Below are 27181 nucleotides of genomic sequence, written 5' to 3' on the forward strand. Positions count from 1 at the left end.
TCTTTTGAGCTTAGCTATCAGTATAATAAATGTGCTGCTTTCTGCCAAACTCTGGTGGGTCATTAGTCCTCCCTAAGCTTATTAGCTGGCCCAATTTTGGGTAACACCTTATTTGAACTAACCTCAACTGTACCTGATGTATGTGAGAAAGCTCTGTGACCAGTCCATATCTGTTACAGAATTACGTGACAAAGGGGACCATGTGAGATTAGAACAGTAAGGGTTGCAAGCAATATGGGGAAATTTTATACTAACAATGTACAACCAATAACGTCCTTTGCCGCAGGAGAGGAAATAAACAGCAGATACAAAATAGGGAGACCTAATGAAGCTGTTGTAAGTGCAAGTTTGAGACGCATGTTTTCCCCAATTATTGAATCATGATGATTAGTATTGTCTATGTTCTCTGTTTGTCATATCCACCTCTTGTCTTATACTTTGATAGTTCCTTTCCCAAGGACCTTACAATCTTTCTGCTGTCATTTGTACAGTATCTAGTAAAGCGAACCATGATTGGGCCACCCAGGTGCAACCACAATACAAATCAAAAGTAATAATAAAAGTTCTATACTACATAGGTTCCTATACTTCTCTCATCTCTGTAGTATCTGAGCACCTTCCATTAAGTGGTGCGACTAAAAATGGTCATATGTGGTTCATTCACTCATCCTCAACAGGAGAACCATGTGTGCAATGGAATATACTGTTCGTTTTTGTTGGTGGTGTGTGTTTTTTTAAACGTACACACTGCTGTGTGGTTATGACCTGGCAGGCAAGGTCAAAGAAATGCACCTTGCACTTTGGGACAGAAGATGATGAGGTTTGTGATGCTCCTGATTTCCTGGGGAAATTCATTCTAGTCTCAGACAGCTCGGACCCTCCAGAAAGATCTGTCTCTCATAGATGAGTGTTATCCTTATTGTAGAGAGTCCTATTGTCCCAGAGGAGCAGAGTGTCAATCACGGTCTTCATCCCTGAGTTTTAGCCTCTTTTACATATCCTGGGCCCACACCAGGGAGTGCCTGGAAAATAAGGACTGAGCCCTTGAACGTGACGTAATACTCTATGGAAAGCCATGTTTCATGTACCCCAGTAGCCCATGTCACAAAGGAGACATGCTCAATGACTTCTCTTTGCCATATCCTTTCATGCCCCAAATTTCTCCCACTTGTCCCCGCTGCCCCTTCCAACCCTACCAGATCCTCAGCCTCTTCCCCAGTACCAAGAGCCTCTCTCCACCTCTTCTCCCACCCCAGATCCCCCCCATCCTCCACTTCCCAGAACCTCCCCTTGCCCCCCATTCTTCCTTTCCCTGCAACATCCACCCCCTCCCCTACCAGAACCTCCCCTGCCCCCTCCTTCCTTCCCCTGCAAGATCCTCCCCCTCCCCTACCAGAACCTCCCCTGCCCCCCATCCTTCCTTCCCCTGCAAGATCCTCCCCCTCCCCTACCAGAACCTCCCCTGCCCCCCTCCTTCCTTCCCCTCAAGATCCTACCCCTACCAGAACCTCCCCCTGCCCCCCACCCTTCCTTCCCCTTTAAGATCCTCCCCCTCCCCTACCAGAACCTCCCCCTGCCCCCCATCCTTCCTTCCCCTTTAAGATCCTCCCCCTCCCCTACCAGAACCTCCCCCTGCCCCCCATCCTTCCTTCCCCTGCAAGATCCTCCCCCTCCCCTACCAGAACCTCCCCCTGCCCCCATCCTTCCCTCCCCTGCAAGATCCCAACCCTACCAGAACCTCCCCCTGCCCCCCATCCTTCCCTCCCCTGCAAGATCCACCCCTCCCCCTACCAGAACCTCCCCCTTCCCCCCATCCTTCCCTCCCCTGCAAGATCCTCCCCCTCCTCTTCTTGCTCTCTGCCCCGCCCCTTTCCGGGGCCGCTGCGCTCCTCCCTCCCCCGCGTATCTCCCAGCGCAGCCGTTGGGCTCTTCGAATGGAGCGCGCGGGCCCAGCGGCCGCCTCCGGGAACCGCCCCCTCGCGCGTGCAACATGGCGGCCCCCGGGCCCGCCCAGTGACAGGCGGAGGGAGCCCAAGCGGGCCGCTGCCCGGGGGCTCCGAGGGGCCCAGCGCCATGGAGGACGCGGCCGTGGGGCCCAGCGCCCCACACGCTGAGGAGGGGGCTGGCCCAGGCCCGGCCTCCTGGCTCCAGAGGCTCCGCAACGAGGTGCTCCGCTCCTCCCAGCTGAGCGTGTCCCTGGCGGAGGCCCCGCCGGTGGCCGTGGTGGCGGTGGAGCGCTACATGGCGGAGAGCCCGCCGCCGCCGCCGCCCAGCAGCGCCTTGCCCAAGCCGCCCGCCCCGGCCTATTGCTACGACGTGACCCTGGCGGACGGCAGCCGGCGGGAGAAGTGCTGCCTGGCGCCGCCGCTCAACGCCCTGGTGCAGCGCAACGCGCTGCGCGCCGGCTGCCGGCTGCGCCTCACCCGCTGCTCCTACCTGTACGACGAGAAGAAGCTGAGCTCGGGCTTCCTGTGCCTCGAGCGGCTGGACGTGCTGCGGGACCCGCCGGCGGCCCTGCCCCCCGGGGGCCGCGAGCCCGACGAGCAACGGCGCCTGCCCCTCAAGGGCGGGCGGAGCCATTACCTGCCCCTGTGGAACAACGAAGATCCCTACGGGGACATCTGGCTGGCGAGCCGGCCGCCGGAGCGCGTCGAGATCGAGGGTAAGCGGGGGGCTGGTTGGCCGTGTCAGGCCTGGAAACTGACCTGGCCCCTTGGCCTAAGCCCTGGGGTTGTTTTTACTTGGCGAGGGAGTTGTACCAGTCGCACTTTCAGCGAGAGTTATCCTAGTAGCCGAGGGGTAGCCGTGTTAGTCTGGAGCTGTGAAAAGCAACAGTCTCCTGTGGCCCCTTAAAGACTAACAGATGTATTGGAGCCTGAGCTTTCGTGCATCCCACGAAGTGGGCATTCACCCACGAAAGCTCATGCTCCAATACATCTGTTAGTCTTTAAGGGGCCACAGGACTCTTTGTTGCTTTTTGGAGTTATCCTAGTTCAGGTTCCCAAAAAGAGGACACTGGGGGCAGGGGACGAGCTAGAGGGAGGGTAAAATTGGGTCCCTGCAGCAGGGACACTTAACTGGAAGTGGAGAGTGGCCTCGCTCCCTGGCAGGGTGGCTGGCACAACACAGCAACAGCTGTGGTCTCCCATCCCCAGGGCCTGAGTGGGTGGGATCCGCAGCTGGGGCTTGCAGGGGGATGGACCTGCAGATTGAGGACCACAGATTCAGGAGCGGGACCAATCAGGGCTCCTTCTGACCTACAGCTTGTCTGCTCTGTAAAAACCTAGGACATTTACTGTTATTTTTTAAATCCCCTTATCTCTTTAGCGAGAAAGGGGGCTCCAAAAAGAGGCTTTGTTCCAGAAAACCCAGACATGTGGTAACTCTAAGTGTGGGCATGCTGAGCCAGACCAATGATCCACCTAGCCCAGTAACTTATCTCTGACAGTGGGCAATCCCAGCTTCTGTCAGTGTGTGGGGTTGCATCCCTGACCATCTTGGCTAATAGCCACTGATGGAACTATTCTCTATGAACTTATTCTTTTTGGAATCCAGTTATACTTTGGCCCTCACAACATCCCCTGGCAATGATTCCATGTCTTGTGAAGAAGTACTTTTTAGTTTATTTTAAACATTCTGATCTGGTCAAAGCCCTTCATTTCACAGTTATCATTTGGATTATATTATAAGTGGTAAGTTGTGTTACCTTTCATGGTAACTAAGGCCAGGTCTGTGCTACAGAATTTTGCTGGCTGTGTCTACTGCGTGTAAAGGGATGTGATCGCTGATCAAGGTAGCTGTACCACCAGAAGTCCCCAGCGTAGATGCAGTTCTACTGTCAAAGCCGTGCTTTTACCACTATAGCTTATTTTGCCTCTGGGCTGGTTACTATACTGGATCAAAGTGCAATTATGCCAGTAGGGCTGCATCCACAGTATGAGTCCTCTGCCATTGTAGTCTACCAATATTCCTGTAGCGGCAAAGCAAGCCTAATGTAGACATTGGCTAATTCCCTCACAATTTAAACAGTAAACTTCAGTATGTTTCTAAATATTGCAAAAACATGTTAAATTAAAAAACAGTGGTGATGGAAAGTATTTACTGAAAATACTTGTCATAAGTAGGGGCCCAATTTCAGATTTGAAGTGAAATCTGAACAGAAACATAGTTCCCTGTCCTGCACTAACAGGCCCCTGTAAACACACACAGCCCCACAAAAGTGAACAATGCTCTGTTTAGGTGCAGGAGTCTGCCCATGCACAACTCGCTGAAAGATTGGGGGCCCTAGTTCACTGAAATCTGTATTTCATAAAAGCTTCCCACTGGTTTTTTTTGTTGTTGTTTACTTACATGATAAAAATGTAGTAGTAGTAGTAGTACTTTCAACATATATGCCACTACTGTTTTTGGAAGAAAAAAAACAGTTCAGTATTTTGTACAGAGGGCTGAGAACTGAGTTTGTTTATATAGCATTAGCAAACAGTTTTATTTTTTATGAGAAACATTATAAAATACATATGAAATCCTGTCTGCCTTAATACATTTCTATAATCTGCTGATCCAAATCACGCAGCAGCACATGTACTACCAAAGAGGTATATTCAAATTCAAGCATGTGGACTGTTTTATCACTTGATTTTTACTTTTTTTCCCCCCTGCTTTCTGTTTTTTTCACTAGTATCCAAATTAACTTCTCTTGGTCACCTGGAAATGAACTGGAGGAGCAGAATACACTTCAGTCCATTGCTTGTGAGAATCTTGCATAAGGCTAGACTAAGGTACTATGGGAAACCTGACAAAAAACTGGATATACCGTATCAGGTAGGGGGAAAAAATCCAACTTGTATGAGTAGTTCTGAGGTGTGCAGATACTTCTTATTCCCATACAGTACGGGTACAGCCAAGGGTCCTACAGTCAGCAACAAATAAACCCTAAAATTGTTACAGTGTAAAAGCTTAACCATTTAAAAGTATGAAAATGATATATCCCGTGTGTATGTTTATATGTGACTAAGCCCAGTTACTATAGAGCTTCATGGTGTTAAAACCGTGTCAGTGTTGTTTTTTTAATTGTCTGTCTTTATCTCAAACTGAATTTTTCTTGGTAACTATATCATAAAGAGTCAGAGTTAAGATTATTGTCGTTAGGGCTGTCAATTAATGGCAGTTAACTCACACGATTAACTCAAATATTAATCATGATTTTAAAAATTAATCACACTTATAACTAGTCGCACTTATAACACAAGAATACCAATTGAAATTTATTAAATATTTTGGATGTTTTTCTACATTTTCAAATATATTGATTTATTTTACAACACGGAATACAAAGTGTATAGTGCTCACTTTATATTATTTTTATTACAAATATTTGCACTGTAAAAATGATAAAATAAATTGTATTTTTTAATTCACCTTAGTGCAAGTATTGTAGTGCAATCTCTTTATCGTGAAAGTGTAACTTACAAATGTAGTGGGGGGGTCTTTTTGTTTTTTTTGTTACATAACTGCACTCAAAAACAAAACAATGTAAAACTTTAGAGCCTACAAGTTCACTCAGTCCTACTTCTTGTTCAGCCAATCGCTAAGACAAACAAGTTTGTTTTCATTTACGGGAGATACTGCTGCCTGCTTCTTATTTACGTCACCTGAAAGTGAGAACAGGCATTCGCATGGCACTTTTGTAGCCGGCCTTGCAAGGTATTTACGTGTCAGATATGCTAAACATTCATATGCCCCTTCATGCTTTGGCCACCATTCCAGAGGACATGCTTCCATGCTGATGATGCTCGTTTAAAAAAAAAAATGTGTTAATTAAATTTGTGACTGAACTCCTTTGGGGAAAATTGCATGTCTCCTGTTCTGTTTTACCCACATTCTGCCATATATTTCATGCTATAGCAATCTCGGATTATGACCCAGCACATGTTTGTTTTAAGAACACTTTCACAGCAGATTTGACAAAACGCAAAGAAGGTACCAATATGAGATTTCTAAAAATAGCTACAGCACTCAATCCAAGGTTTAAGAATTTGAAGTGCTGTCCAAAATCTGAGAGGGACAAGGTGAGCATGCTTTCAGAAGTATTAAAAGAGCAACACTCAGATGCGGAAACTACAGAACCCGAACCACCAAAAAAAGAAAATCAGCCTTCTGCTGATGGCATCTGACTCATGATAATGAAAATGAACATGCTTTGATCTGCTCTGCTTTGGATTGTTATCAAGCAGAAGCCGTCATCAGCATGGACACGTCCTCTGGAATGGTGGTTGAAGCATGAAGGGCCATGTGAATCTTTAGCGCATCTGGCATGTAAATATCTTATGACGCTGGCTACAACAGTGTCATGCGAACACCTGTTCTCACTTTCAGGTGATATTGTAAACAAGAAGCGGGCAGCATTATTGCCTGCAAATTGTAACCAAACTTGTTTGTCTGAGTGATTGGCTGAAGTAGGACTGAGTGGACGTGTAGGCTGTAAAGTTTTATGTTGTTTTATTTTTGAATGCAGTTATTTGTTTTGTACATAATTCTACATTTGTAAGTTCAACTTTCATGATAAAGAGATTGAACTACAGTACTTGTATTAGGTGAATTGAAAAATATAATTTCTTTTGTTTTTACAGTGCAAATATTTGTAATAAAAAATATAAAGTGAGCATTGTATACTTTGTATTCTGTGTTGTAATTCAATATATTTGAAAATGTAGAAAAACATCCAAAATATTTATTTAAATAAATGGTGCGATTAATTGCGATTAATTTTTTAATTGCTTGACAGCACTAGTTGTAATGTTTGCTAATTTTTACATGTGTACATTTTTCTTAGAGAATGTACATGTATTTAAACATCATGTACATGACTTTATTTGGTTATTGCTTCCAAATGGTTAGGTGCTTTTATATTGTAATATTAGTTTTTTAGGTGTTTGTTTTTATCATAGAAATCTTGACTTTAAGTTTAAAGGGTTGTTTTTGTTTAAAACATGTTTTTGAAGAGCATGAATTAGGCCTGCATGGATTCTTTCAAATGAGCAACAGTACATAACATTTTGCGCGAAGAAGGGTCTCTACGCTCCTATTGTTCTAAGCTGTCATTCCCCCACCCAGATGAAAAATAAGTATGGATCTCTTGTTGGTGCTATATTTCAGCAGATCCAGGCCAGGTGGTATTCCTAAACTGCTCAGGAACAAGGGCGGAACGTTAGTCACAGTCCTTGGTCTTAACTGTGGAATCAATACCTAGAGTTGATTCAAGTGGAGGAGTCATTGGCAGCTGAGGAAGAGGAAAGATCCAGCACGATTGGCTCATTACATCTTTCTTTTATTAATAGGGTAGTCTGCATTTAGGCCATAATGCACTGAAGTCCTCACATAGTGTAAAATCTTATGTGCCTAGAGCTATGTGTATTGAATTGTTTTTAACACACAAAGATCTGTGTGCATTATTCTGCATGTAACAAAAATATTCTGGCACATAATAATTAAATGACTTGCCTCAAAGAACTTGCAATCTGAGGACAGACAGACAAGTAATACAGAGGTCAGGGAAAGGGAACCACAAAAGGAATATTCTATAGGGAATCTTGTTGATAAGCACAGGCAGTATGGCAGAAATAGATTTTAAGAGGGCCTTAAAGGGAGACTGTAGGGCCTTGCAGGTGAGTTCATGGACGACCATGCGTAGGGGGTTGTGTGGAAGAAAGCATAATGGTGATTGTTGGAGGCTAACAAGTGGATACAGGTGGGAACGTCAGTGGAAAGAAGGTTTGTTCCACTGAGTTGTTGCTGCGTTCTGTAAGTATCCTGGAAGGTATTATGTGGATTGGGTCACCTGCACAATCATGGTCCCTAGACAGGGTTTTGTCTGAGTAGAGGAGTGGCAGTGGTGAACCATTCAACATACGCATTTTTGTGTGTATTGAAGTGCATTTGTAGGACTTTGCCTAGAAAGTTTTTCCAGCTCCAACCTGCTGGCATGCAAAGTTTTCCCAATTTGGCATACGAAGATTTCCCTGTGAAAAGTGTTCACATAAAGTTTTCTCTGTCAGAATATTTTGTTCACAAAATTTCCACATGAAGGGGGCTCTTATATAAAATTGTGTATTAGCTTTGATGACAAAATACCCCTCTGCTAGTAATATATTTTTTCTTGAAAACCAGCCTATACACAATATTATGACCCATTCTGTTTACCAAATGATTCCAGAGTTATAACTTGACAATTTTTAATAGAGATTCTTTATACAAGCATTTTGAAGTGTTATCTTCTTTTAAAAAAAACTATTTAAAAAAAAATCTGACTTTTTTTCCCCCCCCCTCCTATTTGAGGGGTTACCTTAAAATTGTGAGAAATTTGAACATTTTCACTATAGGAAGTGGGGGAAGAGAGTGGGAGAGACTCAAAATTACCCTTCTAATATAGCTCTGGGAGAGAGAACCACTCTGCTAATTATGATTTATTATGTATTTATTTGAAAAACTGGTGAAGATCACACATTAGTAGCAAACTGCGAGTTTGACCCTGCAAAGAGGAAACATGCAAGTATCTTTATGAATGTGAGTACTCCCACTGATGTCAATAGGGACTACTCATGTGCATAAATCTTTGCAGGATTGAGATCAACAGAGAAGTGAGATTCCCTGATGAGCTAGTAACAGTGTTCTCCCACTTGCTTGATTCATCTCTTTTCCTGTAGTCCTACAGCTCCGGCCCATAGTATTTCCTCTAGGTTTATATTGTGAAAGTGATTCATGGCATTTTCACAGCACTTAGAAATGCTGGACAGGAGCAGCTACATAATTGGGACCGTGATGCAGGAAAATATAGGATTCTTGCACTCCTATGTTTGAATTTAAGCTTGTAGAGCGTATCATGGCTTCAAGTTTATAATGAGTATCAAAACTACTCGGGAAATTACTGTTAATTGGGCAGGCATTTTAATAGTTGTCCAAAAAAATGAAAATTTGTTATCCATGTAGTTAAAGGTCGAACACATGTTTGGTTTTTCTTTTCTAGGCTTATTTTGAAGTTGCTGATAGTTCAGGCATGATGTCGATGGTTTTGTGGAATTCTTTATGTCCTGAGTGGTATAACAGTATGAAGATTGGCACAGTACTTCTGCTTGAACAGTATGGTATCAAAACCAGTTATCCATTTAAAACACAGCCAACACCAGGGGATTCACAGATGAAGAGATTTACTACAATTGGTTAAGTATCCCAGAAATCTGATTCCAAGTATTGCTGTTAAAAAGTTAGAAAATACCATTTCAGCTGACCAGTTATTGAAATTACCTGGCCTTTCAATGGATTTACCTTCAGTTCCCATTTAAAGGCAGGTGAAATACCCAGTCCATTTTTGGGATGGTGTTGGTGTGGTCAGCGAGAGCAGTGGGTCTTGGCGCTTCACCCACTTGAGATGAATGAGGTAATTCATATCTCTCACAGCTATTGTTTCAGGCTGTCTGTACACTGGGGTAGATATTCCTGCTTTGGTTACACTTGAGTCATGTTTCCAAGCTTTTTTCCCTCCACAACCATTAGATGAAAAACTATCACATTTTTGTAAATGAACGCTCTGTCTGATGTAATCACATAATTCCAAGTGCTGGGGCCCTGCTTCCAAATTAATGTCACATACAAATATAATTAATGTAATATTTACATCCTCGTCCGGATCATTAAAGATGGGCTCTAGGAGTCACGTCCTGTAACAATCCATACTGGTGCCCATGTTGCGCCCCACTGAAGTAAAAGTTTGGTGCTTTAAGATCTCATTTTGCATTGATGATTGCTACCAAGTGCACTAAACAACAGTATCGTGGTCCTTGATGTACTGGTTCCTCAACACAGAGAAAAGAGGCTTCCTTTCTGCTGTTGCAGGGTGTGACAGAGCCAAGGCAGTCCTAATACAGGAACGCTAATGCCTTATTGCAAGACAATGGCCTCCCCATAACAGGCCTTGTCACCAGCACTTCTTTCTTCCTGAATATGGACTCCTCTTCCTTACATACTCCTATTCTGAATAAAACTGCAATCAGAAATGCCATTTCCTTGACACACAAAAATACATATCTTTGGGGGTTGGTGTATACATCTAATTTTCTTCTTCGTGATGACAGTTTTGCTAATGTAGTCACTACAGTGCATGAAAATAAACAATGTGCTGCACTGCTCAAAGCCGTGTATTCTCTGTCTCATGCATTTTGTCTTAAACCCAGTACTTAGCATCTGAAGTGTTTATGATGAGTTGGCAGGAGAGAGAAATGTTTTGCCAGGCAGGGAGACTTGGGGGGGAAGACAGAAATGAAAACTGTTAATGCTTACAAGCCAGCGTAACAGTAATTATAATTGCCACAGACCTGCCTGCAGCAAAGAGGCACTGTCAAATATGCTAGTCTGAGACTCCTTTTTGTAGAAACAAAAATCACTCAAATTTTTTAACTCTTATGGAAATCTTCAGTTTGGTGTCATATTGGGGTATCGGTGATGAGACTAAAAACAACTTGGAAAGTAAGGCTACATATAATAAAGACTAATAGTTGCACAATGCAAGAATAAGAACCATAACTCAATAATGAGGTGTCATGGGGCATCTGCAGACTATAGATGAAGTGTGTGTTCAAAAAAAAAAAAAAAAACTAATTTTCTCTCATCCAAAATGTGTATGTTCTCTGTTTTTCTCTTTTTGACAAATAGCTCAAATATTTTTCCCTGGCATAAGCTTAAAAAAAAATTACATATCATGGATCATTGTATGAGCTATATTCATGGATCTTGTAAAGAGACAGAGTAGTGTTGTAGACTGCAAGAAAAATTCTGCAGGACAACAGCTATCCATTTTTTATAACTATTTGAGCATGCACTTGCTCTGTATTTTCAGAATGACTTTGAAAGTGAGATGCTGTTTCAGTAAATTATTTCAGGTGGTATAAAAAAATAAAATGTATAAACAAAGGCCTGATTTAAATACTTTGTCAGCCACATATCCTGATATAGGGTATTTATTTATTTTAGAACATGCACATACTGTGAGTGCCCTTCCAATAGTTAAACTGAAACAAATAATCAACAGTTACACTGAACTGCTAAAATCACTGACCATTGTCATAATACACTTCTAGTTCATTATATCCCATCTTCCAAATAACCAAATATTCTCTCCTATCCTCATTCTCAGATTCCCAAAAATGAGTCTGTGTGTCTGAAAGATTAAAAAAGCCAGGTTTTGTGGGGGAAAAATGCATCCTATAGTTGAGGGATCTTCGCAGAGAATATCCCGATAACAACTTTCTATATTCTAGCTGGTGAGCTCTAGCTTATGTTCCTCAGCTGGTTACAATTGTGGTAGCATAGAATAAGGACCGTGGTGATTTCTCAGGACCCAAACCATTTAGGGCTTTAAATGTTAAAACGAACACCTTGAATTCCTTGCAGTAATCCACAGGCAGTGTGCATCTCTTAGTTCACTGAATTTATGTGGTCCTAATGAACATAGTTCAGTGTGCTTAGCAACAATCTTCAGCGTCCGAATGATCGTAAGGTATAGAGTGTATTACAGTAATCTCAAAGTGACCAAGGCAGGGATGAGTGCAGCAAGGGCCACTGAAACATTATCATACCACACCAGATGCATTCTTCAAAACTACCGCCTTTTCTGCCCAGGGTATAACAATACCTCTAAATTGCAGGCCTGAGTTAAAAATAATAACCTCCTGCCATAAATGTCTGGAGCTCACATAACTAGATAATCATTTGGGTTGCTTCCACTAATCTAGTAATTCTCTCTCTTATCTGGATTAAGCTTCAACCAAGTAGCCCTCACCCAAGCCCAAATCTCTGGCATACACTGTCAGTTGCTGTACTGCACCTGCTGAATTGCTTGTAATGGAAATATACAACAAAGTTTCTTGATCATAATCGCTTGGAGTCAAATCAGAACTTCCGCCACTGGCGCTTCAGCTGTCTTCCCTCTTATTTCATCCCTTGCAAGTCATCTGTAAATGATGGTGATCTTTGAGAGTGCTTAAGAACCTGTCGATAGTGGTTGACAGAAGGTTTTTAAAATATTCATCTGGATCATCAACAGACTACCCCGTGCGTGGAGCTGGACAATCCAGCAAGGTTCTTCGTATCATTTGTTACAACCTTTTATGACATCCTTACATTCCTCATTTTATCCATGTAGTGACCTAAAATCAGAGAGACAAATTTTATTAGTACTTGCAAAAGCAGTGAGCCAAAGTAAGAGTGTTGCATTTATTCAGCAAAAATGTTACTTATTAAGACCTAAAGAAGAGCTCTATGTGGCCTGAAAGCTTGTCTCTCTCGCCAGCAAAAGTTGGTCCAATAAAAGATATTACCTCACCCACCTTGTTTCTCTACTTATTGAGAAAGTCAAAGTAAAGGTTTCCTTTGAATACATTTTTATGCTTAAAATGATATTGTTTCTCCCCAGAAATTAGCCTGAACGTTCGAGATCCTCCAACTAAAGTTAACATTATTCCAGAAAAAATGGTTAAACCGGAGTGGAGATTACCTGAAGTTAGATATCGGTTTGTCACAAGGTAAAATAAAGGTTTGTGTTCTGTTAAGTGTGGGCTAATGTTTTGCTAATTTTTATTGAATTTTAACTGGGAATATTACAGGAAAACATCTATTATACTTTGTTATGTCTTCCCTACTTTTCTGCTCAGGGCACTATTTAGGAATTTTTCAGAGTGATTTAAATTTCAGGTCTTTAAGCATTATCAACCATTTCTCTTTAATTTTGTTTTTAGGTCAGAACTGGATAACTTACCGAACAATCATTCCTGTGATATTATTGGTCTTGTAATATTTGTAGGAAGGGTTGAACGAACAAGAAAGAGAGGTTTTTATAAAAATTATTTTCAACATTTATCGAATTATTACAATTTGGTGGAATATTCTTTAATTTAAATAAAATTTTGTTTGTGCAGAATATAGTGAAGATTTTTGGATACATCGCTGGGCACATGTTGTTGATGGGACATCAGACCAACCATTCATTCTGGAATTGTTTGCCACTTCTCAGCCGGATGTATTTGAACATATTCACCCAAGTATTTATCGTACAATAGTCTATTTTATTATTTACTTGTTTATTTCCGTTTACAATATTTTTCTCTGTAGGCATCTTCTAAGCATAATTCAAATTATCACTAATCTCATCCCAAATCAGAAAATAAACAAACAGTAATGAAAACAGACCCAAACAATGCCCACCTCAACAAAAGATGGTAGCCCTCATCATAGCAGACCTTCCCCAATAACCCAGGTAAATCGATGGACCTTACAACATGCCCTAAAATTGAGCTGATCTGGCCTATTTTGAACCAAGTTTGAGTGAATTCCAATTTGCAAGCCCTTTGCAGAGAACACCCTGTTGGTAGCCCTCTTTCTCAGTTCAAATGACTTCCCTGTGACTGTAACTGTGACAGTACGGTACAGGGAAAGGGGCAGCCTCTCAGGTAGGCAAGTCCTAAGCTGTGTAGATCTTTAGAAGTGAACACTAACTCCTTAAGCTCCACCCAGAAACCAACAGGGATCCAATGGAGGTCACAGAGCACTCATGAGGTGTTCTCAGCATGCCACACAGGTTAATAAAACTGCTGGATTGTGCACAATCTTCAGTTTCCGGATGAAGCTCAGTGTAGAAGGCATTACGATCTTGAGGTGACTCAGGCATGTATGATGGTATCAGCATCTGCATCCAAAGGAATTGGTCGCAACCTCCTGGCCACATGGAGGTGGAAAAAGGCTTTCCTAGAAACTGCTGCTTTGAGTGACTAACAAATGCTGTGAATCAGATTATACTCCCCATATTGTAACTTTTAATATCAAATAGGCAGATGAGCACCCTCAGTTCAACGGGCCATATCTTCCAGTTGCTATCAGCATCTCCATCACCTCCGTTTTATCTGCATTGCAATTCTCAGCCATGACCCAAATTTACCTAAACTCTGGTATTTGTCAGAATAGGCTGGGTCCAGTCAGAGAGAGAGGGAGCGCTGAGTATCATCAGGGTGCGTGCATTACGTGCTTCTTTGCTAACCCTCCCAAGGGACTCCGGTACAGATTGAATGGGAGGGGAGTCGAGTTGAAACTCTGTGGAAATGGACATTTGAGTATACTTTGGGATGATGAGCAATTTCCTAAAACCACCATCTGGGATCTCTCAGCAAGGAAGGAACAGCCCTGTCCACTCAGGCTATTTGGGTCTGATCCAACACACAATTACGTCATTGGGAGACTTCCTTGACTTAATTGGGCTTTGGAATAGACCCTTAATCATTAGAAAATAGTATCTTAGCATTTAAGGATATGCTCTGCTCTTTCTCTTTCTTTTATTCTAAATGTTTTTAAAACAATACATATTAAGGCCTTATTTTTATTTAGTTTTATTTAACATTGTATTGGCTTAGCACATGTATCTTATTGACAATCTTTTTCAATTGCTTAGTCAAGATTTTTCAGACACTATCCTAGTCTCTCATTTCTTCATTAAAGACTGTGAACTGTATATTTTTTCATGGAGTGATGCTATTTCTTTTTAGACCATTGATTGTAACATCTTTTCAGAAAGGTTTCAGAGTAGCAGCCGTGTTAGTCTGTATCCGCAAAAAGAAGAACAGGAGGACTTGTGGCACCTTAGAGACTAACAAATTTATTAGAGCATTATTATGCTCTAATAAATTTGTTAGTCTCTAAGGTGCCACAAGTCCTCCTGTTTATCTTTTCAGAAGAATTTTTTTTCTCTAGTTTTTGGTACTTGATTTGTTTCTTCCACTTTGAATGCAGCTGAAATTGACGTAACTTTTTGTTAGGCTATATCAACTTAAATAACACTTTCTTTCCCATGGCAAAAGTAATTTGTATGTATCACAGAAACATCTGTGATGAGATCACACCTCCAGCCACAATAGCACGAAACCTTAAGAATATAGGGGTGAGGGGGAGGGAGAGGAGAAAGAAATTAACTACTATTTCTCATACTCTGTGTGTTTTTTGGTTAAGGGGAAATGAGTTTGGAGGCGGAGGATGTTCTGAAGTTTGGGGGAAAAAAGCTGTTTACAATTATGGTATCACAATTAAGCCCCTTTTAACTATCATAGTTGTATGGCCTCTTTTGCAGAATACTTGAAATATTAAAGTGGAGGAAATCAAATGTAGAATTGTATATGACCATAGTTGCTGTTTTTAATTATTAACACTGACAGATTCCTTTGTGTCATATAATAAAGAATTAGGTAGTAGGGCTGGCTGGAAGATGAGAAATTCTGTTCTAATGTGGAACAAAAACGAGACCTTTCAAAAAAAAATTATGGAAAAACATGAGGAAGGCTGCTCCAAGAATGGCCAATAGCCTGGTGCTTAGGGCACTCCATCTGGGTTGTGGGAGACCCAGGTTCAAGACTTGAACCTGGGTCTCCTACATCCCTGGGAAGTGCCTGAACCCCTGGTCTATTGATTTATTGTCTGTTTTAATTATTCATACAAAGTGTAACAGCAGCTCCAACATATATGTGAGAGAGAGAAACTACTTGGGAAAGTTATTTTTATGCATAGTTTTAATCTGAACGCAAATCTTCATGAGACAAAACATCTGTGATGTGCAAATTGTGAAATATTAACTTAATCGTAGCATGGCTTGCCAAGGCCTGAATCCTGTGAACATTTGCACAAATGTTTAACTTCCACTGAAATCTATTGCTTTGTTTAACAGCTACGAATCCAATTCAATCCCCAAATTGTGAGCTCTAACAACAAACGAGTGAAGGGTTGACCACATGGTTAAGTTTTTGCAGGATCAAGAGTTAAGATACTTTTTTTTTTTAGTGCATATTTAAAACTACTTTGGTATGGGGCAGCTTTTGAACCTTGATATACCAGAAAAAACTGAAATGATTTTTTCTCTCTAGTGACCTATTTGGTGTGCACACAGATGAGAGTGGTGCGGGACATCACTGAGAATACTCCCAGAACACTTTACCTTACAACTTCAAATGAGAGTCAGATGTTTATTACAGGTAAATACAATACTATTTTTAAATTAATTTTACATGACACATACCTCATTTACCAAGGAATATATAACCTGCAGTATTTCAGCTTGAAGATGTTTGTAGTATTTCTAGATACAGAGCAAAAACAATTGGCTTTTAAAGCAGATTCCAACATCACACTGTAGCATACCTTGCATTGCTTCCTTCATTCAGAGATGTTATTTTACCAAAGTGCCACTTCTTAAATTCTCTGGAGATTCAATAAATTGTATTTTTCCATTTAATAACTCCAGGTTTCCTTTTTCTCTCTCTCTCTTACCCTCCCCCCAAACAAAATACCCCCATATTTAACTCCTATTGGCCTGATTATAAACTTGAGACCAATCCAGTTTCAGCATTCATAAATTGGTCGGTCCACAAAGTGGTTAGGTTTCCTTCCTGTCTACAAGAGATGTGCACAAGAAGACAAAAGAAGGAAGAAGAAGAGTGAAGTTATTGAGTAAAACTATTAAAATTTCATTGAGCTGATGTCAGATGGACTCTAAACAAGCCATGATGAGAATATATGAGCTAACTGATATTGAAGGGCGTATCAGGACAGTTATGAGTTGAAAGTGTTGAGATTGTTACAAAAGTTAGAACACTGCAGTATGTTAATGGAAAGATGTAAGATGTCTTCCCCTGCTAAATCATCATAGTATATTTTAAGAAATTATAATAATATATCCAGCGTTTGTGCTATTGTTGGGTTGGTCCATATGAAGACTCGTTAATTGCTTCATTACAGACTATTTTAAGAACTTGATGCTTCTATATCATATGCAACAAGGAACCTTTTTAAAAACTGTAATTCTATCAATTGCTTTTTTTTTTTTTTTTTTTTTTTTTTTTTTGGTAGATTCAAGCTTTCCGTTCTATTGCAAAAGGTCCTGTATAGCTTTTAATCTTAAATTCAGCCCAGTAAACATTCTTCCCCAGACATATCCTTGTTTTACTATCCAGTTTGTTCTTTCTACAGTATTCTTGATATGTCAGCCCAGACAATGAGTACTGAGTCCCTCTATAGGCGGATGGAAACCAGAAAATACACTTTTATATCATTCTTTATAAAAGTATCTGGATGCCTCAACACACTCAGTGGGGGTCTGCAGAGGAGCTTCTGATTGGTTGAATCAGGATTAGCCACAAATCTTCCTCTTGGCAGAGGTATCTAGATTTCAGTGCTCCCAAATGAAGAGCTTCTGATTTTTAGTGTCCTCCTCACTTGCTTCCAGTATGTTAGCTACCCTGCTTTACCTTGCTCCTAAATCAGAACCTCAGCTAGCATCTCAGAATCATCAGCTGAGACTGTTTTCAGCTCAGCAGCCTTGAAATAGGTCTATCTTGCTGCAGACACAATGGTAACCAGAGAATAGGGTCTTCTCTGAGGAGGAAAAGGTAACTTTTTGGTGTGAAATGCTGATTCTTGCTCATCTTTTTTTACACTGTTGTGTGGGACAGAATATAACTAGCTAGTTCTAGAAAGAACGTTTAACTGTTTTACTACCCAAATGTTAGCATTTAGGGTATCTAGTGGTTTGTGTGTGTTAAATCCAAGTGCCATTTAAGGGTTCCGTTACACTTTTTCATAAAGCCACTATCAACTGGTAGAAGGGACATTGTTTTAGCATCTCTGTCTTGGCTTTTTGGGTATATTGCTGTATAGTGTTCAAATGTAGCAATTGTAAAAACCAATTACTAAATCTATTTGATCCTTTTATTTCAATACCCAAACCTTTTGTTTTAACAGGGTGGCACAAAGGCCAACCATATACCAGAGATGCCAAAGTGAAAAACTTTATCCAGTGGATTAAAACTCAAAGTGAAGCTGATCAAATGAAGAAAACTGTAATTGGTGGATACTGTCCTTTCCCACCAGCACCAAATTCTTTTTTGAAGTATTGTAAAAATAATAAAGGTATCCTACACCATACAAAATATCCCCATTACATGTGCCTCATTCTATCTGAGATTTCATCACAAGTATTCAAAATGAGCAACTCTGATTGCTTTACACTTGGATTATATCAATGGTTCAATACTGGAATGTCATTCAAGGAAAAATCATTCTGAAGATAGACTCTGAACCAAGGCCTCAGCTGTGTAAATTGTCAGCTCTATTGATGGCAGTGAAGTTTTGGCAGTTTACATCAGCAGAGAATCTGTCCCTCTGAATTTATACTCCGTAGATATTCTGTTCTGTACCAACATCTGCTTCGGCTACATCTTCAGTCAGCTTGAAAGTCAGTGTCAGATTGAAGAATATAAGATGTGATAATGATAAAGAACTTTAGCAGTAGTATATTAAGCAGAGCCTTGAATAGCTCTGATCATTCAGTATTAACTCTGACCTGGCTGAAAAGCTTTGCTCCCCAAATATTCTGAAAATGAGAGATGAGAAAACAGGAGGATTTAATTACTGAGAAGTTCAATTTTAAGACAATTTCATAATTTAAATTTAGCAAGAAGGTCTTTCCAATTTTCTTTTATGAATCCAACATTGATACTTTTTAGTAGTTTTGTATTTCTTTAAAACTGTTAAGCTTGTGAGAATTGCTCTTTTGCAGTTGAATCAGTTTTGAAAGCCATAAGTGAAATGGAGAGAGAGATTGAAGACCTGCACTACAGGGAGCACAAGCGCTTTGCTGTTCAGGGGATAATTAGTGCTATAAGATATGTCAGCTATGCAGCTGAAGATGCCTCGGGAATGGAACCAATTCAGGTACAGTGCTTGAGGATTAATAGTTTAGCACTTAAGATGCTGTGATCATAATTACAATTGCGATCTCTTGCATTTGAATTGAGAACCCACATACGTTGTCTCTTGATTAACTGAATTTACCATTCTGATAGCAAGAGAAGTTTGAAAGTCATTGTTTAAATTTTAAAACTTGTTTTCTGAGTGTTACAGTCCTCAATAAAAGTACCTGCTGTATAAAAGTTACTGATTAAATAGCATGGTTAAAGTAAATTAGGGACTGGGAGAACTGGCTACTTTAATGTAACCTGTCACTTTCTAGACAGGTTTTTTTTTTTTTTTTTTCCCCTTTAAACTTGATTAGAGAGGCTTTTCTATAAAGCAGATCTGCTAAACACTATGATGGGGATACAAGATTTGAGACTAGGGCAGGGGTTCCCAAACTTGGTTTGCGGCTTGTTCAGGGTAACCGCTTCCCACAGCTCCCATTGGCCGGGAATGGTGAACCGCGGCCACTGGGAGCTGCGAGTGGCCGTACCTGCGGACGCTCAGGTAAACAAAGCGTCTCGCGGCCCGCCAGGGGCTTACCTTGAACAAGTCACGAACCAAGTTTGGGAACCCCTGGACTAGGGTATCCAATTCCTCATAAAGTTATTGGAGGAAAACCAACTAGTGATCAATCTGATATCTTTTTGTAATTGAAGATGAAATAGCTTTAATTGTTTAACTCTTGTTACGGGGGGAGGGATAGCTCAGTGGTTTGAGCATTGGCCTGCTAAACCCAGGGTTGTGAGTTCAATCCTTGAGGGTGCCACTTAGAGATCTGGGGCAAAATCAGTACTTGGTCCTGCTAGTGTAGGCAGGGGGCTGGACTCGATGACCTTTCAAGGTCCCTTCCATTTCTAGGAGATAGGACATCTCCATTCATTTATTTTATTTTATTTTATTTATTTTTAGGAAGGTAGAGTCCAGTCACCATCTCAAACGACTGTAAAAACCACTGGTTTGTCTAAAGATTGTGTTACAAAAGGAAAAAAGCGAAGCCATCGAAATAAAGAAGCTAACTCCGTACTTAATTTACAATGTGCTTCCCTGGAACAACAGCAGCATCCGCGTATGTTAACCAGAAAGAGTCGAATCAAGAGAAAGATCGAACACCGTACAGAGGCTGAAAAGTAAGCCTTTTGAATAAAGTGTGGTCATATTAATTCAGGGATCGACAGCCTTTCAGAAGCGGTGTGCCGAGTCTTCATTTATTCACTCTAGCTTAAGGTTTCGAGTGCCAGTAATACAATTTAACGTTTTTAGAAGGTCTCTTTCTATAAGTCTATATATATATAACTAAACTATTGTATGTAAAGTAAATAAGGTTTCAAAATGTTTAAGAAGCTTCATATTAAATTAAAATGCAGAGCCCCCCAGACCGGTGGCCAGGACCTGGACAGTGAGAGTGCCACTGAAATCAGCTCCCGTGCTGCCTTCGGCACCTGTGCCATAGATTGCCTACCCCTGTATTAATTGTTCCATTTCACTGATATACTGTAGAGATATAGAGTAAGATTTTTAAAAGTACCTAAGTGAATTAGGAGTACACGTCCCATCGAAAGGCAACTGACTGAAACTATAAGCAACCCAATTTAAAAATGGTAATCCTCCTTCCTTATGGACCCAGTCTTGCTCCCAATAGTCAATGAAAGCAGGATTGAGGAAAATACCTTCCTGACTAGAACTTTGTAAGCCAGGGAAATGATTCCGCAGAAAATCATCCTCATTACCTCTTGCAGCTATTATATTAATTCTCAGTCATCTGAACTGCTGGTTCTGAGTTTTTTTCTCCAAAAACATAAATTTCAATGGATTGCCATTCTTGATTAAATACTTGTGACATTACCCAGGGTACAATCTGTAGAGCCCTGTGCAGATACAATTTGATATCCGCAGATAGAAATCGGTATCTGCTGAACCGCAGGGCTCTCCTGGGAACCGCAGCGATGAAAGGAGCAGAACATGGGGCCGCCGCTCCCAGGAGCCAGCGCTCCACACTGGTACCTCCTCCGACACAGCTGTACAGACCTCAGACAGGAGACGCAGTCACGCAAACAGCTGCGTGGAAGGGACCAGGGCGGGGCTGAGGAAGATACAGCTGTACAGGACGAGCAGCCGGTGGCTCCTGGGAGTGGTGGTCCCACGTTTGTGTCTCATTATGCACTTACCCAGCAAGCTGGAGATGATGCTGGCTTTGGCAGAGCAGAGCTGCAAGCTGCACAAAAGTGAACTCCGAGCCCACTGCCATGAACGCTCTTGTGGGTCACCTAGAATGAAATCGACATGAGCAAGGGCTTGAAGAAGAAAAAATGGTTCCCTACTTTTTGTAACTGTTGTTCTTCAAGATGTGTTGCTCATGTTCATTCCATTACCCCCCCTCCTGCCCCTCTGTTGGAGTTGCCAGCAAGAAGGAAGTGAGAGGGCGTAGGGCCGGCGGCGCCTGATATACCGACACATGAGTGCGGACTCAAGCGGGCGCCACAGCCAACCCTATGCATACCACAAATGCAAACATCTCCGATGACTGCGCATGTGGACGTGCGCACGCCTAGAATGAAATGGACATGAGCAACACATCTCGAAGAACAGCAGGCACGAAAAGGGAGGGAACCATTTTTTCCATGGCTGCTTTCCAATATATCTTTGTAATTGAAAATGAACTTTCAAAGTTGCTTTCTGCCCAAAAGGATGCTAATGGAAGAAGGCAACCAGGATAGTGCAGCTGTAGCTTTTTGCCTGCACAATTAACTAGCTACTGAACTGCTCAATTTGCACTCTGAGTCTGAGTTCTTGTGCGTCCAGAGTTAGAAACCAGGATGAGATCACTTTAATACTTGGCCCACAGGATGAAGGTATTTTGTTTTTTTTTTAAACACTTTTATTTTTTCCAAACTCCTTAATGTAAGTAAAGCTGAGAAGATTAATGTATACTCTCTTCCACTCTTAAATAGCATTAAAGGGTATTCAAAATATTAGCTGTTCAAAATTGAGTATTTAACCCTCAGTCTAAAATGTTTAAAGCCTCAAAAAGTAAGGAAATATTAATGACTGAAATGCATCATACAGTAGGGCCCCAGTAAATAAGAACAAAGGTATGTATCCATATGTTCTCTTTAATAGCTATTGCTATTGATTTATAGATATTTGTAACTTAGCCTCATAGATAGGCATGGTCTTTACATAGCAGATAAAGAGTCTTTTTTCATAAGTTTATCATCTACATTGATTATGATGTTTGGCTAGATAACAAATATAGAGGGCTAAAGCAAGGGAGAAAGGAATACGCAGAACTAAGAGCTGGGGTTAGTATGGTGGTACAATATGTATCATTTGGTTCCCTAGGATTTTTTTTTCCCCAGGGGAAGAGGAGAATTATTTAAAGGAAGTTAAAGGATGATTGTTGGAGAATTAGTTTAGTTTTCACAACTAAGTGAAATTATAATAAAAATCCAGTTGATTGATTGTCATGGCAGGATAACATGTAAAATTCAACGGATTTTTTTTTTTTTTTTTTTTTTTGGAACCTTGTGTTTGCCATTTTCGATTCTAAAGTGATGTTTCGGCTCCAGGTTTTCATTGCTGCTTTGTGCCTTCAACCACTGACGTGTGCTGATATCAAAGTACAATAGCACACCATGGAGCCTTTCTGGAATTAGTATAAAAACCTGTTTATGGGCTATGCCTGCTTCTCAACCTATTTACTATTGTGGGCTGCATATGCAGCTCTTTGTTATGTGGGCTTCATCCACACGATATACATAGTACCTGTATGGCCCTGAGGATGTCACATGGGCCGCAGCTGTGTGCTGTTTGGGCTACAAGCAGCCCGTGGGTTGAGAACCACTGGTCTATGACATTCAGCTCTTTTTCTGCCAAGGCCACACATGTCGTTTTCAGCAAGTTTCCACTAGAGGGCGAGAAATGCTGTTTTTAATGTAAAACATTTTTCTGTAGGTTTCGCTGATTCACATGGCAAGAAATGCATTTAGCCTTGAACTTTGAGAAGGTTTATGCTGAGCAAAATGACTCTAGTTATATCAGATGTTAATATCTGTAGCTCAATGTCAGAGTGATCCTTATCAATAAAAAGAACTCTTATCAAGGTCTGGAGTTTGTGCTTTAGAAGTTATGGGTTTTTTATAACATAGCCACCAAACACACATTTAGTTTTATCTGAAGCCTGAAAGCCTCAGAATTAACTATAATTTTTCCTTTATAGCTTGCATGAATTTCAGCAAGAAGATTCTGTTCCAGAACAAAATATCTTGACTGAGCCTGACACTTCACAACCCAATAGAGGTATATGGCTAAATATTTTGTTCAGCTATGATCATTTCAGTATTTTACAAAAAATGTAGACCTAGACCTTCTCCGCTCAGGCCCAAAATAGTGGGACAAAGGTGGTAGTATACCACCTTTACATGCCCTGTCCCCACCATCCTTGAGCTGGTTCAGCCCTCAACACAATGTAGAGAAGCCAAGGGCTGTTCTTATTTGCATCAAGCTGCAACAGTCTCTAAGGAACCATTTTGGCAACTAGGTATCAGCACCTTTTCCCCCGACACATGCTGGGGCTGGCTGTATGGGTGGTAGAATGCAACTGTATTGCTCTATGCCACTGTGTAAGAGAAATCCTTAATGTCTCTTTAAGCTGGCTTTGAGTCCATGTTGCATCATTTCTGGAGCAGGTCAAAACAGGGCAGAGGACCTCGTCTCTATTTTTGTTGGTATTGCAGTAGTGGTCCAAATGTGATAGCATTTCCAAAGGCAGGAAAATCACACCTCTGAGGAAAGGTAGTAACATACAAGCAAGTAATCATGGTGATGAGAGTTACACATCTTATTAGCTACATGTTTGGGTTTTTTTAAGTTAAACGCATTAGAATTTCCCTATCTTGTTCTTCCTCTATATTTGAAAATTTAAATCCAGATGTTTTAAACAGATATTTTCTCAAATTATATCTGCTCCCAGTGTGGGCTTCATTTCTAAGTTTACTATCAATACATGTAAACTCTATCTTATTGTTTTAATTTTTTTTAATCGTTTTTAGCGGGAGCTCACACAATCAGATGTTCATGACGGCATTTATATATATTAGACTGGCAAAGAAAGTTTGGTGTCTGCTGCAGAGAGCTCTCTCCAGCCAGCTGGGCTTCAAATACTTTGTTTCCTTTTAAATATCATGGATTTCAGCATCTCACTTTTCAGTAGCAAAAGGCTGTAACTTCTGCTATCCTGTCCTAATTTCACATCTGTTTGTGTTGATTCAAATATGTGTGTACAAATAGGACAACATGCAAATTACAGCCCCAAGATATAAAGAGAGGAAAGTAAGAGAAGGCATGATTGAAGTTTGAGAAGGAGAGAGAGATTTAATCCTGGCATTTATATCCTAGCAATTTTTAACTTTAATACCACAAAATCCTGCAAATAAGGTCTTCACACTTATTCTAGAGGATGGCAGTTACAGTATTTTTCTTTCTTCTCTTAATGTAATTATACAGAATATCCCAGTAGAATTTCTTTTCAGCCAGCTATCTTTCTAACCAGATGTGGGTGTTTAGTTGCTCAAAATTTAAAAATGGCAATAGCATGAAATTTAACACTTTGTATACTGTACCACTGATATAAGGCAGCACTACCAAAGAGATGGAGTTCTAACAGCCAGCATTGTTATGGAATGTCTAATAATGTACACTTTCCCAGTGATAATATAATGTGCTGCTTATAAATGTAAAAGGTAAAATCAAGCAGCTACATTTTTTGTTTTAGTTTTTTGAGATGTCATTGTTTTCAGTTTCATTTGACTCATCTATATTTAATAGTAATTTCCCCCTATCTAAAGCATGACAACCTTAATCATCCATATAGTAAACTTAGAGAGTGTTTATGAATGGGGGAGGATGGTGGTTGTAAACTTACTATACGCTCCAGTTTTGTGAGATAAGTCCTGCTCCATGTTCTGCACAAGGATTCTCCAGACAGCACTCAAATGCTATTGCAGTTTCTTAGGCCCACCAATTTTCCATACTTTTCACTATAATTCCTTGTGTCTCATCCAATGAAGTAATGCTCGTGTACTCTGCTTGTTTAATGTTCTTCCACTTGGGTGTTGCCGTTTCTAGGTTAGCCATATACACCCTGGTGTCTTCAGTTCTTTGGCACAGCTAAAGCTCCTTTGTAATAACTACTGCAGTGCTCCCTGTGAATCAGTGAGGAAATTTGCACACACAATTCATGTGACTAAATTGGAAACAGCAATAAAAGTTTTCATAGTATAGTATCAGGATAGAAACTGTTTGTGGGGAAGGCAAGATAAAATGGGGATAACTGGGGGAAAAAATAGGTTGGGTACATTTCAGAATGGGCCTTGTGGTAAGGTCACAGAATGGGGACTTGCCTACAAAATTGGGGAAAATGGTTTATTTGAAATCTTTTCAGTTCTTAGTTCACATATAATGGTAGATATAGGGACTACAGTTAGCTATATGACTGGGACTCTGCACAATATACATTATAAGGCAGGGGTTCTCAAACTGGGGGTTGGGACCCTTCATAGGGTCTTAAGGTTATTACCTTGGGGATCACGAGCTGTCAGCCTCCACCCCCAAACCCTGATTTGCCTCCAGCATTTATAATGGTGTTAAATATATAAAAAAGTGTTTTTAATTTATTAGGGGGGTCGCAGTCAAAGGCTTGCTATGTGAAAGAGGTCACCAGTACAAAAGTTTGAGAACCACTGTTATAAGGTAACAGCCCACAGTCTTCATTGCATGAATACACATTGTACAGAAGATGGTAAAGCATAGCATCATAAAGTACCTGTTTCATTTTTATACTTCCCAAGTGTTGGTGAAACAAAGTGACTGGGGAGGTGACTGATCCTTATCCACCCAAAAGCAAGCAGTGAATGGCACCTTCCAACTAATAACTATTTTTATGAATCCGGTCTTCAAACTCTAGCTGGAAATAACCTATTTACTAACAGTCCAGCCTTAGCTAAATGTTTTATGCATTCTTTGTTTTGATTTTTCCATCTATATTTTCACATTTGACTTAAGTATTAATCTATTTATTAAATTTTTGCTTTTCCTAATACATTGGGGAAGTGGTATGGTTTTGTCAGTGCATATTGATCAACTAAATGTTTAATGTATTTATAACAGCAGACAAAGAAGGAGTGAGTGATGCACCTGAAATAGAAGAGATGGGAAGAACTTCTCATGATTCCTGGCAAAGTGATCTGTGGACAATGGTGAAAGACAACTTAATAGATCACTTGCATTACTGCACTGTTTTCCCAGAGAGCATCCCACGTAAATTTGATTATATGCACAAAGAATTCCTTATACAGCAATACAATCTACATCCAGCTGTGTACAAACCAAAAGAATACAGAACAAATAAAGAAATTCATGAATTTAAAAGTGCCAGTGGCCCTGGGCACTATGAAGTGACGATACTGGGTAAGTGACAATTAGTAGTTCGATTTTTTTTTTTCTTTTTTTTTTTTTTCAGAGAGAAATCCTAGCAATGTAAGGTTTGTTAGCATTCTCAATGTTGAACAAAGAACTGTTTAACTTTCTGTGAAGCTGAATGGCTACTTTAGTATAATTTGGGCAATATGCTCAGTTGCTAAGTTAGGAAATGAATGAGTTTCTTTTTATATACAATCTTGTTAAAGGTACAAACTGAATTTTTTTAAAGGAGAATATTAAGGAGACCCCACTCCAAACTTCATAGTTAAGTCTGAGCTGAGTTTTGCACTGAAAGCAGGGAGTCTCCAGACTTACAGCACATTTTAAAGACAGCATTAATTTTCTGATGATTTACAAATTTCCTTGTAATTTGAGTTAAGACCTATTTTAAAATTAATTTAAGTTAACAATTTATTAACTAATTAATTTAATTAATTAATTTAACTTAATAAATTAAGTTAAAATTTGGTTTTGGGTGTTTCTTTACTTTTTTTTAAATAGAACAAGAACAAACTCTCTTTAAACTGTTCAATATAGCAATTTGAAAAATAGCATTAAATTTTTGTGGAAAATATCTCCCCCCTCCCCCCCTTTTTAGCTTAAATTGTGAATTTGAAAGTCGCTTTCTAGCAGCAATAACCAATCTCCACCCTTTTTCTCCAGCTATTTTATATGCTGGAGATCTGTTTGTTGAATGAGTCAGTGGTGTAAAGGGAACTGTACGTACGTTTCAAGAGTACTACTTTGACCTCATCTATAACTGGATTGGTTCCAACTCAGGGTGGATTTGATTTAAATCACTAGTCAGGAAGATTTGATTTAATCATGGATTTCTACATAAAAGTGCATTCTTGTTGGTTGTTATAACCTTAATACATACTCTTCACAA

General features: G+C 40.3%; 1 protein-coding gene across 3 annotated transcripts in view; it reads left to right on the plus strand.

Moving 5' to 3' along the window:
• The first annotated feature begins 1930 nt into the window (after window positions 1-1930).
• RADX (RPA1 related single stranded DNA binding protein, X-linked) overlaps window positions 1931-27181 on the plus strand; it is a 34924-nt gene continuing 9673 nt past the window's right edge. For all 3 annotated transcript variants that reach the window (XM_065556695.1, XM_065556696.1, XM_065556697.1), the window contains exons 1-12: window positions 1931-2662; window positions 4679-4821; window positions 9023-9215; window positions 12464-12572; window positions 12786-12877; window positions 12966-13088; window positions 15948-16055; window positions 17821-17988; window positions 18638-18792; window positions 19726-19943; window positions 23033-23112; window positions 25981-26280. In XM_065556695.1, coding sequence (XP_065412767.1) covers window positions 2074-2662; window positions 4679-4821; window positions 9023-9215; window positions 12464-12572; window positions 12786-12877; window positions 12966-13088; window positions 15948-16055; window positions 17821-17988; window positions 18638-18792; window positions 19726-19943; window positions 23033-23112; window positions 25981-26280 — 2278 coding nt within the window. In that variant the 5' untranslated portion in view covers window positions 1931-2073. The remainder of the gene's footprint in view (window positions 2663-4678; window positions 4822-9022; window positions 9216-12463; window positions 12573-12785; window positions 12878-12965; window positions 13089-15947; window positions 16056-17820; window positions 17989-18637; window positions 18793-19725; window positions 19944-23032; window positions 23113-25980; window positions 26281-27181) is intronic.

This window comes from Chrysemys picta, chromosome 9 (assembly GCF_011386835.1).
Source record: "Chrysemys picta bellii isolate R12L10 chromosome 9, ASM1138683v2, whole genome shotgun sequence".
Classification (NCBI taxonomy): Eukaryota; Metazoa; Chordata; order Testudines; family Emydidae; genus Chrysemys; species Chrysemys picta.